An 18,095-nucleotide genomic window follows, 5' to 3' on the forward strand; every position below is an offset into this window, starting at 1 on the left:
GCGCCAAACAGCTCTCCGCCTGGGGCCCAGCTGCCACTACATTTACCCAGTGTGTAGTTAGGGAGATATAGCGTCCCTGGCCGTGCTTACTGGTCCACGTATCTGTGGTTAGGTGGACCTTGCCACAGATGGCGTTGCGCAGTGCACACTTGATTTTATTGGATACTTGGTTGTGCAGGGAAGGCACGGCTCTCTTGGAGAAGTAGTGCCGGCTGGGAACAACATACTGTGGGACAGCAAGCGACATGAGCTGTTTGAAGCTGTCTGTGTCCACCAGCCTAAATGACAGCATTTCATAGGCCAGTAGTTTAGAAATGCTGGCATTCAGGGCCAGGGATCGAGGGTGGCTAGGTGGGAATTTACGCTTTCTCTCAAATGTTTGTGAGATGGAGAGCTGAACGCTGCCGTGTGACATGGTTGAGATGCTTGGTGACGGAGGTGGTGGTGGTGTTGGTGGTACATCCCCTGTTTGCTGGGCGGCAGGTGCCAACGTTCCTCCAGAGGCGGAGGAAGAGCCGAGGCGGCAGCAGCAGAAGAGGTAGCAGGGGGAGCCTGAGTGACTTCCTTGGTTTTAAGGTGTTTACTCCACTGCAGTTCATGCTTTGCATGCAGGTGCCTGGTCATGCAGTTTGTGCTAAGGTTCAGAACGTTAATGCCTCGCTTCAGGCTCTGATGGCACAGCGTGCAAACCACTCGGGTCTTGTCGTCAGCACATTGTTTGAAGAAGTGCCATGCCAGGGAACTCCTTGAAGCTGCCTTTGGGATGCTCGGTCCAAGATGGCGGCGGTCAGTAGCAGGCGGAGTCTCTTGGCGGCGGGTGTTCTGCTTTTGCCCACTGCTCCCTCTTTTGCTACGCTGTTGGCTCGGTCTCACCACTGCCTCTTCCTCCGAACTGTGAAAGTCAGTGGCACGACCTTCATTCCATGTGGGGTCTAGGACCTCATCGTCCCCTGCATCGTCTTCCACCCAGTCTTGATTCCTGACCTCCTGTTCAGTCTGCACACTGCAGAAAGACGCAGCAGTTGGCACCTGTGTTTCGTCATCATCAGAGACATACTGAGGTGGTATTCCCATGTCCTCATCATCAGGAAACATAAGTGGTTGTGCGTCAGTGCATTCTATGTCTTCCACCGCTGGGGAAGGGCTAGGTGGATGCCCTTGGGAAACCCTGCCAGCGGAGTCTTCAAACAGCATAAGAGACTGCTGCATAACTTGAGGCTGAGACAGTTTCCCTGGTATGCATGGGGGTGATGTGACAGACTGATGGGGTTGGTTTTCAGGCGCCATCTGTGCGCTTTCTGCAGAAGACTGGGTGGGAGATAATGTGAACGTGCTGGATCCACTGTCGGCCACCCAATTGACTAATGCCTGTACCTGCTCAGGCCTTACCATCCTTAGAACGGCATTGGGCCCCACCATATATCGCTGTAAATTCTGGCGGCTACTGGGACCTGAGGTAGTTGGTACACTAGGACGTGTGGATGTGGCAGAACGGCCACGTCCTCTCCCAGCACCAGAGGGTCCACTAACACCACCACGACCATGTCCGCGTCCCTTACTAGATGTTTTCCTCATTGTTATCGTTCACCACAACAACAAAAATATTATTTGGCCCAATGTATTGTATTCAAATTCAGCTGGATATAAATTTGAGGCCTAGTATTTAGGCGCTGGGTGACAGGTATGGGTTTAGTGACAGAATTAGACTTGGAAATGCACAGTAGCGGGTGTGTGAAGTTATTATGAATGACCCTATGTGCACCTTCAATATGATTTACCCTTTTAGGGATAGATTTCAAATAGCTCTGATACAGCAGAAACCACTAAATTTTTAAATTGCTAAATTGGGAATTGTATTTCAACCCAGAACAAGAAATGTGCTTGAACGGACACTAAATAACTCGTCCAGCTACAGCACTAACGACAGATTTAGCTGGATATAAATTTGAGGCCTAGTATTTAGGCGCTGGGTGACAGGTATGGGTTTACTGACAGAATTAGACTTGGAAATGCACAGTAGCGGGTGTGTGAAGTTATTCTGAATGTCCCTATGTGCACCTTCAATATGATCTACCCTTTTAGGGATAGATTTCAAATAGCTCTGATACAGCAGAAACCACTAAATTTTTTAATTGCTAAATTGGGAATTGTATTTCAACCCAGAACAAGAAATGTGCTTGAACGGACACTAAATAACTCGCCCAGCTACAGCACTAACGACAGATTTAGCTGGATATAAATTTGAGGCCTAGTATTCAGGCGCTGGGTGACAGGTATAGATTTACTGACAGAATTAGACTTGGAAATGCACAGTAGCGTGTGTGTGAAGTTATTCTGAATGACCCTATGTGCACCTTGAATATTATATACCCTTTTAGGGATAGATTTCAAATAGCTCTGATACAGCAGAAACCACTAAATTAGGAAATTGCTAAATTGGGAATTGTATTTCAACCCAGAACAAAAAATGTGCTTTGACGGACACTAAATAACTTGCCCAGCCAGAACAGTACAGCAGTAACGACAGATTTAGCGGGATATAAATTTGAGGCCTAGTATTTAGGCGCTGGGTGACAGGTATAGATTTACTGACAGAATTGGACTGGGATATGGCCAAAAAATAACCACACTATTGCTGGTTAAATGCACTTGGTGTGACATCTTGACCAACCACACTACTGAGGGTTAAATGCACTTGGTGACAGGCGCAGCTTGCCCCTGATGTAGTATATGGCCAAAAAATGAACAGACTATTGCTGGTTAAATGCACTTGGTGTGACAGCTTGACCAACCACACTACTGAGGGTTAAATGCACTTGGTGACGGGCGCAGCTTGCCCCTGATGTAGTATATGGCCAAAAAATAAACAGACTATTGCTGGTTAAATGCACTTGGTGTGACAGCTTCTCCCTGATGTAGGCTTTAGCCAAAAAACAACCACACCATTAAGGGTTAAATGCACTTGGTTACAGGCGCAGCTTGCCCCTGATGTAGTATATGGCCAAAAAATAAACAGACTATTGCTGGTTAAATGCACTTGGTGTGACAGCTTCACCCTGATGTAGGCTTTAGCCAAAAAACAACCACACCATTGAGGGTTAAATGCACTTGGTGGCAGCTTGTGCTGGCGCACCACAAGACACAAAATGGCCGCCGATCACCCCAGAAAAAAGTGACTGACAAACGGTCTGGGCAGCCTAAAAACAGTGAGCAATTGAGTATCAGCAGCTCAATGACCCACAGCTGCAGATCGATCAATAATCAAGTCCTTTGGAGGAGTTAATCTGCCTAATCTCGCCCTACTGTCGCAGCCGCAACCTCTCCCTACGCTAATCAGAGCAGAGTGACGGGCGGCGCTATGTGACTCCAGCTTAAATAGAGGCTGGGTCACATGGTGCTCTGGCCAATCACAGCCATGCCAATAGTAGGCATGGCTGTGATGGCCTCTTGGGGCAAGTAGTATGACGCTTGTTGATTGGCTGCTTTGCAGCCTTTCAAAAAGCGCCAAGAAAGCGTCACAAAAGCACAAAGAAAGCGACGAACACCGAACCCGAACCCGGACTTTTACGAAAATGTCCGGGTTCGGGTCCGTGTCACGGACACCCCAAAATTCGGTACGAACCCGAACTATACAGTCCGGGTTCGCTCATCCCTATTTGTAAGCCAAAATCAGAAGTGGGTCTGAAGGACAAGAGGCACAACAATGTCATTTTTCTTTGCAGATTCTACTCCTGGTTTTGGCTTAGAATTTCGACTAAATACTGACGATAAATACTGACTATGTAAATGGCGTATTTTTTGTATACTGTATATTATTATTATTATATTTTATTAATACATACTGTTATAGCAAAACAATTCTTTCTTATTAGGGGGAAAGCCAGGGTCTCAAAAGATGTAGGGCCTAAGCAACAATATTAAATTTTCAATCCAAATCCCACAGCCCCAATGCTATAGGCATATTTGGGTGGATATTACATTTAGTGATATTACAAATACAGGAGACTACAGCACTGCATACCTAATCCTCTGGTGTACAGTAGGCATTCTCTTTCCTCAACTTCTCCACCACCAGACTGCCATTGTGACTTCTTTCAGCTGTGTCTTTTCTGCAGGTTTGCCACACAGACACCCTAGATTTCTCAACTTTTCTATCACCCTTCTCCTTCTGGTGTCCCAACACTGTTATCCTGCCGCTACGCCAATACTGTGTCTGCTGTGCTCCGCATTACAGTTAGTCCTAAACGTCCTACTTAGGCCTCATGCACACGACCGTTGTGTGCATCTGTGGCCATTGTGCCGTTTTCTGTTTTTTTTCACGGACCCATTGACTTTCAATGGGTCCGTGGAAAAATCGGAAAATGCACCTTTTGGCAGCCGCATCCGTGATCCGTGTTTCCTGGCCGTGAAAAAAATATGACCTGTCCTATTTTTTTCACGGCCAACGGTTCACGGACCCATTCAAGTCAATGGGTCCGTGAAAAATCACGGATGCACACAAGATTGGCATCCGTGTCCGTGATCCGTGTCCGTTTTTCCTATCATTTCAATGGCAAACTTGACTTAGATTTTTTTTTTTCATTTTTCATGTCCGTGGATCCTCCAAAAAACAAGGAAGACCCATGGATAAAAAAACGGTCACGGATCACGGACCTACGGAACCCCTTTTTGCGGACCTTAAAAAAACGGTCGTGTGCATGAGGCCTAATAGTAATAATTCTGTCACAGAATGCCCTAATTAGTAATAGTGATAATCCTCCCCAATGACATTGTCCCTTCAGGAACCCATAGTCACAGTCACATTCTCATTATAGATACTTTTGGCAATAGACAGGTGTCATCATAGAAACTCTTGATTGGACTGTGGCTGCGCAGCCCCATATACAACAAACTGTGATGCTCTGTGTATTCTGGCAATGTTCTATAATAGTATCACAGACCTGAGAAGTCTAAACTCAGTGGGTCCAAATATCTGAGAGAAGTACTCAAAATATGTTGCAAAAAAATCCTCCCCTAAAATGTAACCTTAATTACTACAATTAAAAAGATCCCAAAATATAACCAAGGGAAACTAACTGCAATACGAAAAAATAAAATTAAATAATAATAAACCCGTACAAAGTCCCTATTCCACCCTACCTAAGAGCGGAACTACCGCCCTGACAAGGGCAATCCCACTGTCTTCCTTGTTGTCCCTATAAAACCTTGTGACACTGGGGTATCCAGGTAAATAAGTTAGATTGCAAAAAACTTTTTATGTATACTAATATACCTACTGTGTGTACACATGAAACAAGAGGATAGGCTTTTAATTGTTCTGATGTCTCAGGATATTAGCTATTGGCCCTTTCTTGGTTATATTTTTGGATCTTTTTAATTGTAGTAATAAAGGTTATATTTATGGGAAGTTTTTTTTTTCCTGTGATATAATGTTCTGTAATATCCAGGAGTAACTTTTTACAGTGACTTGTGCTACAGTAACTCTGGATAGATAGATAGATAGATAGATATTTAAATAGTAGTCCCCAACTGGGCGACGGTCTAAGTGCACGGAAACTAAGCTGGGTAAATCAGTAGTCAGACAAACTAGGTCAAAACCTGAGAGCCACTTCACAGAACCAAAGGAGTAGTAACACGCAGAGTCAAATAGTAAGCAGGATCAAAACTAGGAGATAACATCAGAGGCAAAGCCATCAGAACAGACAGCAGGTCAGAGATCCATAAACAAGATAGCATGCAACAAAGCTGGTGAGGCAGGAAGACCAAACACAGGCGTGGTGTTCCTGATAGGCTGATCAGCCTTACTTTCGGCTGGTACCACTGGTGTTACTCCAGTAATGGAGTAACACCAGTGGTACCACATTAGAGAGGCTAGACATTGCCACAGGAGCACAGACGAGTAAGTACAGATAGATATACAGATTTGAGATAGATACAGTAGATAGATACAGTAGATAGATATGAGATAGATGATAGATAGATAGATAGATAGATAGATAGATAGATAGATTTCACACATCTTTACTTAGGTTTGTCGTGTTTCTTTGTAAAAATTTGCTTCCCTGAAATATTTCAAAAGAAATTTGTGTTTTACCCAAAATGCATAAACACTGCCAGAGCACTACATACAAATACTAAAAGAAACCCCAAAAACATTATGAAACACACATGTGAAATTACCCTCACAAAACATCTATTCCAGCCTCATCTACTGTATATTGTTATACTCTTTTTGATTAAGAATAATACTGGCTGACAGACCGGCCGCTCCTACTTGCAGCTTCTTTTCAGACCTGAACTAATACTTTACCCAGATTACTTCTCTAGTTCTCATTTCTCAAGGTCCCAGGACAGGAAATCCATCTGAGAGGAGGAGGATGGGAATTAAGTGAATACTATACATCTAGATGTCAAGTAAATGGTTTGAGGTGGAGCAGTTTAATAAAGGAAATGATGAGGGATTATATTAAACATTTGCTAGCCTGGATGAAGAAGTGTTTCAAATATATTTTACTCCCAACCATTCCTGATAGACAATAACAAGTACAGATTTAGCAAGTGTTAACATGACACTTAACACAACAAAAGCCAACGGTCAAGTTACGGTTTGCTGCAACCATGAATTTAACACCGTAATTGTGAGCCTAACATTTGTTACATCTGTATTTTATCATTTTTGGAGGCACTAGAATACTCTTGGTAACCCAACACAGTCCTCTTCTATTTATGTACATAGAGTTTACATTTCACAAGATGCTGTTGCAGTATCATTGTCTGAGTTTACCGATTCACTTATTGGTTGGTTCATTGGCCTATGATGATGTTAACAATTTAAATAGGCGGAAAGTAAGCCCCTGGAGTGGACTGCAAGGGAATGTAAGGGGTGCATGACAAGAGGAGAATTAGGAATTTAGGAGCGGTTATTGGAAGTGGTTAATTAAAGTGGGAAAAAGCAGAGTCAAGGTTGGTCAGGCATGGCAAAATACAGAGAATGGCTGCCTTACTGGAAGATGTCTTAGGAGGCCTTGCTTAAGAGAGAGAGGGCAGCAGCTCTGCTGAATTGTCTAGGCTGGATTGAGCAGCAGCTTCTGGATGTACTCGACAAGGTGTCTGTAGCATGAGCAAGGGGGTAGGCAGTGTGCACACCCAACTTCCTACTTCCGGCCAGCTGGTGAGAGGAGCTGCAGTGACATCCATGTTTGCATCTGATGTCTATGGTGGGAAGTGGATTTGGCTTGATGGAAGAGAGTGGATCCAGAGGTGGCCTGGTGGAGATAAACCTCTGGAGAGAGTGGGTATTGTGGCAATGGGGACCAGAAGTACTCGGTCCATGAGGAGTATGAGATGAGCACTGCAGCCTTGCCGGAAATGCAAGGCCAGCAGCCAACTTGCAAAAGGCAAGCAGCTTGAGAGTTTAAGGGGAGAGAGTCCTAGCTCCACCCCTAATAAATATGGTAAAGGGGAGCTGACATCAGAGTATAGGGTTGGGAAGAATCCTTAGTGCAGAAGAGCGCCAGAAGCCTACTAGAATACCCTGGTCTTTCCTCCATGGTGACAAGGGTTTCTCCCAGCTACACTTTAGGGATAGATCATGTGGGGAAGTGCCCATAAGTTTCCTTCCAGAGCTGAGCAAAAGAGGAGCATGAGCAGGAAGTGGAGTGATAGAAAAAAGTGCCGGCCTCTCTGGCAGCCGGGACCACGGAAGTGAGCATATACCGGCACTTTTTCCTATAGTGTGCAAGCACGACCACCACTGATGTATTGCAGGGGGGTCGTAACCATAGATACAAGCAGTGTATAATGTGATGGAAAAATGAATCAAGTCAGCAAAGGAGGTAATATGGACAATCACAATATATTAGAAAGTGGCTTGTATTAACTTTCTCTATATGATAAATGCCATTTGTTGCTTTAAAGGAAAAAGTGAGAGAGAAAAATTGGAGAGAGGATTACCGTATTTTTCGCCGTATAAGACGCACCGAGAGTATAATTGACGCACCTAGGGTTAAGCCAGATGAGAGCAAGAAGGATGAAGAGGAGCAGAGGTGGTAAAGGTTGATTCCTAGTACCTTTTCCCAATTGGTTACAGGTTTTTGAGATGCTGGCTAGCATCAGGGCCGTTTCTAGGACCGGGCGGGCCGGGCGGGCCGGGCGGCCGCCCGGGGCGCTGTCAGAAGGGGGGCGCCGGCAGGGGCGCCCTCTTGTTGTGTCTCCTGTGTCTCTTGTTGTGTCTCTCTGTTATTATTACATTTACTCTCCCGTCTCGTGCGCCCCTAGTGCGCCCCTGGCGCCCCCCCCCCCCCCCGAGATCTCTCCTGCCGAGTCCTCTCTTACAGTGTCCGTACGTACCTCCTCCAGTACGTGCGGACGGCGCTCACTTCTGACATCATGCGCCTGCTCCTCCCACTAGGCGGCGCAGGCGCGTGACGTACAGTAAGTGAGTGAGCGCCGGCGCCGCACTGCCTGCCAGCCTGTTACCGCCCTGAACAGTGCTGAAAAGAAGCACTGCTGTGAGTGACAGTCCAGAGGCGTTCAATGTGGTTACAACACAAATTCTATAATGGAGACACTGTGGTCTGTGGGTGGGTGGGCATTAATTACAATGGGGGTGCTGTGGGAGATATCTGATTTCTGAAAATGGGGGCCACTGTGGGGGACATTAAGTTTAATAAGGAAGGATCACTATGGACATTAGAATGCTGCTGTGGGTGTCATTACTGTATAATGTCTGATAGGCCTAGTCCTGAGCTGAGTTATATTACCCTGCCCATGCCCTGTATAATAATGTCCCCTTCCCTGATACCCCGTCCTCTTAGTTATATTACCCCTCTGGGGTAATATAACTAAGGGGTATCAGGGTGCATTATTATACAGGACAGGGTAATATAACTCAGGACTAGTCTAGGCCTATCAGACATTATACAGTTATAATGACACCCACAGCAGCCTCCATTCTAAATAATGTCCATAGTGATCCTTATTAAAAATAATGTCCCCCCACAGGCAGGCTCTGCGGGCGGTGGCGCTCACTCACTGTACGTCACGGACCACGTGACATACAGTGAGTGAGGTGAGCACCGCCGCCCGCACTGCCTGCCTGTCTGTTACCGCCCACCCGGAGCAGTTCTTCTCTATCACTCTGCCTAGGACTTTTAGCAGTTTAAGCAGTAATTTATGATTTTCTTTTGCTCTAAATAAATCTTGTGTGCTGTAAAAAAATAAATATATGGTGAGACGGTTGCAAGTACTCTTCTGATATGATTTCATTGAGCAGTTTTGATGGGGGGGGCGGGGGGGGAGTTTTTTTGACACTCGCCCTGAGAGAAATTTTACCTAGAAACTGCACTGGCTAGCATGATTGGGGAAAAGGATCCAGAAAATCGTTCCTCCGCTTTCTGCTATTTAGATTTTATCGGGGAAGCTTATTTTGTCTATGGGGTAAGGCCTGATATTGGTATGCTCAGCAGTTCCAATAGAGTAAGGCCTTATTTACACAGTCAGTGTTTGATCAGTGATTTCTATTAGTGATTGCAAGCGAAAACTATTTGAACAGGTGCAAATTTTTCTATTATACTTTATCTCGGTATAGCCTCCACTTTTGGTTTTGTCTCACAATCACTAATGGAAATCAATGACCAAAACACTAGCGTGTGGATAAGGCCTTAAGCTATGTATCCTTTGATATAGTGTGGACCATAAGGATATTAGTTTATGGATGAGATCGATGGCTTCAACTTGTGGAGTGGTGCATAACCTTTGAGAGGCATCTAGCGGTTCAGGGGCAGCAACATACCAGTCAGATGCATCCAAGAATGTTGGCAATGAATTCCAAATCAAGCATGAATGTTCAGGGTGTGAAGGAGCTCATGGTCTCTAAAGGGCATCTGTCAGCAGATTTGTACCTATGAAACTAACTGACCTGTTACATGTGCGCTTGGCAGCTAAAGGCATCTGTGTTGGTCCTATGTTCATATGTGCCCACATTGCTTAGAAAAATTAAGTTTTAATATATGCAAATTAGCCTCTAGGAGCAACCGGAGCATTGCCGTTACTCCTAGAGGCTCTGCTCTCTCTGCAACTGCTGCCCCCTCTCTACTTTGATTGACAGGGCCAGGCAGTGACAACTTCATCACTCCTGACCCTGTCAATTAAAGTGCAGAGTGCACGTCATGTGCAGAGAAAGTGGAGCCTCTAGGTGTAACGCAACACCCCAGTTGCTCCTAGAGGCCCTACAAAAGCCTCATCCCGCTCGGTCTCCACTATTTTACTGTGAGCTGAGCATAGTGAGAGACATAAGAAGTGCTAGGAACATTGTTGCTAAAAGCGTTTAATTGTTTAATGTTGGATATGGAAAGTGCAGGGACAATGTATGGAGATCGTAGAGAGAGCATAGGGAGACTGCATGGACAGTGCAGGGATTGTAATCTGAAGCTGAAGTGATCCATAGGAGACAGCACAGTTTGCATCAATCCCTTTGTAGGACACAGAGCTATCTAATTGAACAGCGTCCTCCTTGTTTAATAGATAAGCAATTCTATCAAATTCTATCGAAATGTTTGAAAACTTCGCTCATCTCTGGTTTAGTCTTTTTAGGATGCTGGTAATTACAGCATTATAGGTTATATGTGCATCAGCATTTATTTATTTTTTAAACAATTTTTATTGTTTTAATATATCTGTATAAGAGATAATTGTAAACATATTACATCTTAATAAAAAAAGACTGGTTACATATATAGTTACAATTATTAGAGCAAATTACATGTATTGTGTAGTCACATTATACAGATATTGTTTTTTAGGTAATTCAAAGGTTTGAATAATAAACTCGGGAGCACAAGGGTAGAGACTGTAAATTACTTCTTAAAGTGTCTATAAGTTTTCCATAAAGACCAGATATGGAGGAAAGTGTTTTTGGTTTTAAGTTCCCAATGGGAGATTTCCTCATAGCGATAAAATTGATCAATCTTGTTAATGCATCGGCATTTTTTATAAATTAGATTATCAAAAAGCTTTTTTATTTGTATTGTTTTGTGAGATTGTGTTATTTGGTTTGTAGGAGCAAGTCTATGTCTCATATTGATGGAGAATTCCTACATTTTATGAGGAGTTGTTTAAGCAGATGTTAAGTTGGCAGGCTGAAAGCTTAGTTTTGAAAAATCTGTGGTTCAAGTCATATGTTTCGATGTCCGGGGCTTGCTGAAAATTATGGTGGACTGGACTATGCCCTTGACATTTTGGTGATTCACGGTAATGATTTAGGCTTAAGAACATTCAGGGCTATAATATGTGATATTAAATTGGACGTACTACATCTTTTCCGTGTATTATGATACTTTTGGGCCAAAATAAATAAGGTGGTGGGAAGTCTGTCATCCAAAATGGTTGGATCTTGGTGTGGCACCAGGTAATGGAGGACATGCCCAGCTAGCTTTTGCGTCCAGCTGGAGTACATTTAAATGAGATTGGTTAAGATATGCAGACTTTATTTTAGTAGCCAAATTGATTCTAAGGAATTGGTCAGAAAATTTGGTTTGAGTTCAACTCAATTCTACCTGAATTGAATGTGCTGTAATTGGTCGGAAAATTTGTGTATGACACTCGGAAGTCTCCTAGGATGCATATTTTTCCCTCGGGTTTAATTATTTATAATTTTTCATTTTTTATCTCTCTGTCGTACCCCTTTCAAGCTCTTTATCACAATGACAGCAATAGTAAATAATGTCAGAGTGACACTGACATATATAGTTATGGGTAATGGTGTTAAAGTGGTTGTCCCATGAAAAATATTCTACAGTTTTCAAACCAGCACCTGGATCTGAATACTTTTGTAATTGCGTGTAATTAAAAATTTAGCACAGCCACTGACTTATTCAATAAACCATATTTGTATAGCGTCACCAGCTGTTTGTTTTTTCTTATTTCTTTGTTCAGCTCACTGGGTTGTGATAGGGAGAGCATGGACATGCCCCCTAAGACACTCCACTTGAGCTGCCAGCTTGATATTAATCTAGCAAAGCAATTAATGGGGAGATCTCTGGATCCATGTGAGGTACAGGGCTGGGTCTAGCTTTGTTAGAAAGGGATTGTAATGTACTATATGAGGTCTGATTTCCATTTTTTACATTAGTCATGGGATAACCCCTTTAACAAACCGCCTGTTTGCTTTTTAAGATTTGTTATGCTTTTTTACATTTTAAAAAGTTCCAAAATGTTAGGTACTTAACTTCAGTGTGTGTTTTCATATATTTTTTACAATTTGTTTTTTTACAGATTGGATATTGGAATGATATGGATAAGCTGGTTTTGCTCCAACATGAACCTTCATTAAAAAACGATTCATCAGCCATTGAAAACAGGACGGTTGTGGTGACAACAATTCTGGTAAATGTTCTTCTTTTTTATACATTTAAATAATCTTTGATATTTAGATTATTCTCATGTGGCCAAGATCTAAAAGTATAGTATCTGTTATATTCACTTGCAATTTATAAAGCGTTAATGTAGCTCGAAGCCCAGATGCGTCCCAGTTTTCTTGGAACAGCCTTGGGTTTTGCCAGTGGATATCTTTTGAGTGGATTTTTTTTTTTTTTTTCGAGCAGTCAGACCTTAGTTACCAATGGATTTGCATAATTAGTGGAAATTGCCTCAGATATATTTTAAGGCAAATTACTACCCACAAAAAAGATGTGTGAGTTCTGCCTAGATCAGTTGAAATATTTTATAATGATTATTTACATATTCTGTATTAATTTTATTTTCCACCTTTCTTAATTTTTTTTATATTTGGAGCAACCGCTTTAAAAAAAAGGGTAGATATTTTACGAAAATTAAGGGAAACAATGGTAATTTTTTTCTATATTTTTGAAAAAAAAGTTGCAAGGTTTGACATTATAGACAACATAATAAAATATATTACAATATAGATATATGGATATAAAATATGTATTAGTTTTATTATTTGTAGACTCTGTAGATTCTGTATTTCAAACAGTTTTTTTTTGTTGTCCCTTTTAATTATTTAAACAAACATTTTGTAATTTATACAATATAACATGTTCATAATTTTTGTTGTTATTATAATCTTTATACTATTTTACTATTTTTTATTTTGCCTCCTTCTGATTAAAAGAATACTACTACATTACCTAAAATATAAATGAATTAAATTAAATTGAATTAAGTATAATTTATCATTATTAATACCCTTATTATCATTTATCATTTTTTATTGTTTTCATTTTTGTCTCTAAGGAATTGGAGGAGGGTATTTGTTTTAGAAAACAAGCAAAAAAAAAAATACATTTGGTTTAGGAGGATTAAGAAAGCCAATTGCCAACAATTTAGTAGCATTTTGTTTAACTGGAGCTTAAGTGAACATTAAACGTTTTCAGAAAATTGCAATGGCACTATTTTTATTAAAAAAAAAAAACATTACAGACATAACAATTTTAGACTAATAAAAAAATATATATAGAGAATATATATACAGAATATTTGAAATTTAAATGCACTCAATAGTTTCTGTTACTTATTCTTGGCATTATATTTCCGATTGTGTTTATTATTTATGTGGTAAAAAATTATAATATAAACAAACGCATATCATATATTGTTTTTTTTATTACATTGCTAAGTAAAGGGGTGTAACATATTCCTGATTTACAAATCTTTTATATTGCAGATATATATCATAATAATATCATTTTATCATATCCATCTATATTTCTCTGTTTAGCTCTTTCATTTCCAAATTTCCTTCCAGAATAAACAGTTTCGCTCAGTAGCAGGGACAGTTATTTCTACACTTTGTCAGTAGTTACTGCTGTCAGTGTGATACATTAATTTCATTTAAGAAGCACATTTGGAATTTACTACATTGACTTCTAAGTGGCTACACAGCTGAGAAAAGCCTTATGTTTCATTATAGAATGATAGAACATAAATCACGTTTCTTTATTGTCCCCTTATATCAAATGTATTTGCCAGTTTCCAAAGTCAGCACTTCAACTCTGCCCTTTAAATCAGTTGTCAAAACAGGCGGTTGGAGGGTGACCTTTATTGTCCGTATTTTCCACTACACTTCTCTGCACTTTTCACCCGCTCTGTTACACTTGACATTCAATTGGTAAAATAAAGAAATGTATTTTCAATGGGAATTACATGTTTAGAACATGTTTTTAAATAGTTAACTTTTAGATTATACCAGTAGAGCCCTAAAGCCGGCAAAGTTATTTTGTTTTATCAAAACATTCCAATAATTACAGGACAATTCAGGAACAATTAGATTGCATTTGCATGATGCTTTATAGACTCTGTGAACTTTTTGTACGGTGCATATTTTTTTCCTAAAAGATTCAGTAATGGGAAATCATACTTCAGTACAGTCCTCCTCTTTTCAGCCTCTGATGAAGAATCCTATTTTAAGAAATTGATCAAGAAAGAAAAGATTTTCAAGATCCGACGACCATTCCTTGCTATGGCTCAAGTATAAATCACCTGTGTAGTCCAAATAGTAAAACATTTGTTTTTCAATTTTTTTGTCTTTCTTTAAATCTGTACTGTGGACGAATATCCTCCTGACTTTATAATCACCTCTTATATTATTGTTCAAAATGCCTTAAGACCATATTATGGCAGTATAGTACTGACACAAGGTACAGATTTCCCCTTGGTTAGTAAATCAAAATTATACAAGAAAGCTAAAAGCTTTCTTTAAATAAACCTACAATGTATTTGGAAAGACTTCAGACCCTTTCACTTTCTTCACATTTTATTATGTTGCAGCCTTGTGCTAAAATAAAAATAAAAAATCAAGATCCCCCATCAATCTGCACTAAATACCCTACAATGAGAAGGTGACAACTAAAGTTTAGAAATCTTAGAAAATTTGTTAAAAGGGAATAACTAAAATTTCACATGGACATAAGTATGCAGACCATTTGCTATGACATTTGAAATTTAGCTCTGGGGGCCTTATATTTTGAGATGTTTCTACACTTTGATTGGAGTCCACTTGTGGTAAATTCAGTTGATTGGACATGATTTGGAAAGACGCAGCCCTGTCTATATAAGGTCTCACAGCTGACAATGCGTATCACATCAAAACCCAAGCAATGAGGAGAAAGAACTGACTGTAGAGCTCAGACACAGGATTGTGTGGAGGCACAGATCTGGAGAAGAGTTAAAAAAATTATTTTGCACTAAAAGTTCCCAAGACCACAGTGGCCTCCATAATCCTTTAATGGAAGACGTTTGGAACAACCAGGACTCTTTCTAGAACTGGTCACCCCACCACTTTAAGTAATCAGAGGAGAAGGTCTTTACTAAGAGAAGTTACCAAGAACCCAATGGTCACTGTGGCTGAGCTCCAAAGATTCTGTGTGCAGATGGGAGAAACTTCAGAAGGTCAACCATTACTGCAGCACTTCACCAATCTGGGCTTTATGGCAGAGTGGCTAGAATAAAGCCTTTCCTCAATAAAAAAAAAAAACACTTATAAGTCTGCCTGGAGTTTGCAAAAAAAAAGCACACCAAGGACTCTCAGATTGTGAGAAGCAAGAGTCTCTGGTCTGATGAATTCAAGATTAAAGTTTTTGGATTCATTTCTAAGCGTCATGTCTGGATGAAACCGGGCACTACTCATCACCTACCCAATACCATCCCTACAGTGAGCATTATGCCATGGGGGTGTTTTACAGTAAGCTGGGACAGGGAGACTGGTCCGGGTTGAGGGAAAGCTGAATAGAGCAAAGTACAGAGATATTCTTAATGAAAACTTGATCCAGAGTGCTGTGGACTTCCTACTGGGCTGAAGGTTTACCTTCCAACAAGACAATGACCCTAAATACACAGCCAAGCCAATACAAGAGTGTCTTAGGGTCAACTCTGTGAATGTCCTTGAGTGACCCACCCAGAGTCCTGACTTGAACCCAATGGAAATATCTGGAATGACCTAAAAATGGATGTCTACTGACAGTCCCAATCCAAATTGACAGAACTTGAGAGGATCTGCAGAGGAAAATGGCATAAAATCACCAAATCCAGGTGTGCAAAACTTTTGGAAGCATAAACCAGGTACTGAGTCTGAATACTTATGTCAATGCAAGTTTTTTGTTTTTCCTTTTTAATAAATAAGCATGGATTCTAATTTCACTTTGTTATTACAGTGTATTGAGTGTAGAATGAGAGGAGAAAACTTGATTATTATTTTTTTATTGCCCGCAGCATAACAGAATGTGAAAAAGTGAAAGTATCTGAAGACTTTCTAAATGCACTATATATATATATATATATATATATATAAAATTTCCAAACTACTACTACTCCTATTCAGTTGAATATTTATTAGAAGCTTCATTTTAATTAGTATTTTATCATTCTAAAATATTTTGATACAACAATAAATTTTTATTTGAAAACAAAATTGAATCACCATTGAGAATTATTATTTAAATTGAAGATCCACCTTTTATTAATATTGGTTATATACAGTAGCCAAAAACTTATCATCTTCTATATTGTCATATGTTTTTACATGGCCATTTTTGTTGTTTTCTCATAATAATGAATTTGTTGCTGCATGGAAACTGTTAACAGGTAAGTAAGCTGCTGCCAGATTTTAATTATGAACTGTAAACTTACCTAATTCTTTAAAATTTAGTTTAATTACGGATGTGGAAAAGGCGTCCACTGGATCCACTCGGGATAGCGGCGCCAGGGCTCACCTTATTTTACTCTGCTAACTCCCCATCACAAATATAGACATAGAGTTGGGAACTCTTTTGATGCCGTGGTCAATAGTGACTCTGGCACCTAAGGAGTTTGACGGATAGGTGCTTCATCTGTCACCTATTGGCAGCCAGGAGCCTGACTATGGCCCCCATAGGCACAAGTTTTAAACTGACAGACAATAATGGTTTGGAATAGTAAAATATACCACAGCATTACCTAAGCACCCAAATACTCGCAGCTTAGGGGGCCAAAAATAGTTATACATTAAGTTAAATAACATTTAATAAAATAAAAAGCCCCATGCTGAAAAAAGAAAATTCTTTAAAATATATTATATTTAAATTTTTTTTAAAAATAGTGCTATGAAATAATAAGATAAAACATTATTCAAACTGTTCCCATGATTAGTGAGAGTCCCAGCAGTAGGACCCCCCTAATCTGGATAACTTGAAATAACCAGAATACCCCTTTAAAGTTGACATGTTTTTTTACCACACAATCCACACTGTTAAAAAAAAAACACGTACCTGTGCCAATAGAAAATACCAACAGAATAGTAAGGCCTCAAGCACACGACCGTATGTATTTTGTGGTCCGCAAAAAACGGATCCACAAAAAATACGGATGACGTCCGTGTGCATTCCGTATTTTGCGGAACGGAACAGCTGGCCCCTGATAGAACAGTACTATCCTTACGTGATGTTGACAATAATAGGACATGTTCTATTTTTTGAGGAATGGAAATACGGACATACGGAAACGGAATGCACACGGAGTACCTTCTGCCTTTTTGCGGACCCATTGAAATGAATGGTTCTATGTACAGTATGCAAAAAAACGGAACTGACACGGAAAGAAAATATGTTCGTGTGCATGAGCCCTAAAAGCTATAGCTCTTGGAATGCAACAGTGAAACAAAAGTTTTAAAAAAATCACTTAGTCCTAAAAGTGAATCCATCACCTCCTGCAAACTCTATGAAGTACAGTACCGCATGAATAGTACTGCTGCCGTTAACTCCAGTTCGCTTCATTTGTATGTGGATACTCACTCCATTCCCCTGCTGTGTGCCTGCAAACTGGCACTGGCATACATTGTGGTATGTTTCCACTGGACTTGGAGGTCGAGTGGAGGGGTGGACAATAGGCGCAAAGACGCAACCAGAATTTTGCAAACCAATAGGTTTTTTATTGTTAATGTGACTATAAAAACCTATTGGTTTGCAAAATTCTGGTTGCGTTTTTGCGCCTATTGTGCACCCCTCCACTTTACCTCCAAGTCCACATTCACTGACCCAGACGGCGGCCTGGCCCCCACCAAAGGTGAACACAGATGTAATCGGCAGCACCAACCAGCTAAACTC

At 40.7% G+C, this 18,095-nt stretch overlaps 1 protein-coding gene across 1 annotated transcript in view; it reads left to right on the forward strand.

The window, feature by feature from the left end:
- LOC122925899 (glutamate receptor 4) overlaps nucleotides 1-18,095 on the forward strand; it is a 162,982-nt gene that overhangs the window by 89,136 nt on the left and 55,751 nt on the right. The window contains exon 7 of the mRNA XM_044277244.1: nucleotides 12,274-12,384. Coding sequence (XP_044133179.1) covers nucleotides 12,274-12,384 — 111 coding nt within the window. The remainder of the gene's footprint in view (nucleotides 1-12,273; nucleotides 12,385-18,095) is intronic.

This window comes from Bufo gargarizans, chromosome 2 (assembly GCF_014858855.1).
Source record: "Bufo gargarizans isolate SCDJY-AF-19 chromosome 2, ASM1485885v1, whole genome shotgun sequence".
NCBI classification, from domain to species: domain Eukaryota; kingdom Metazoa; phylum Chordata; class Amphibia; order Anura; family Bufonidae; genus Bufo; species Bufo gargarizans.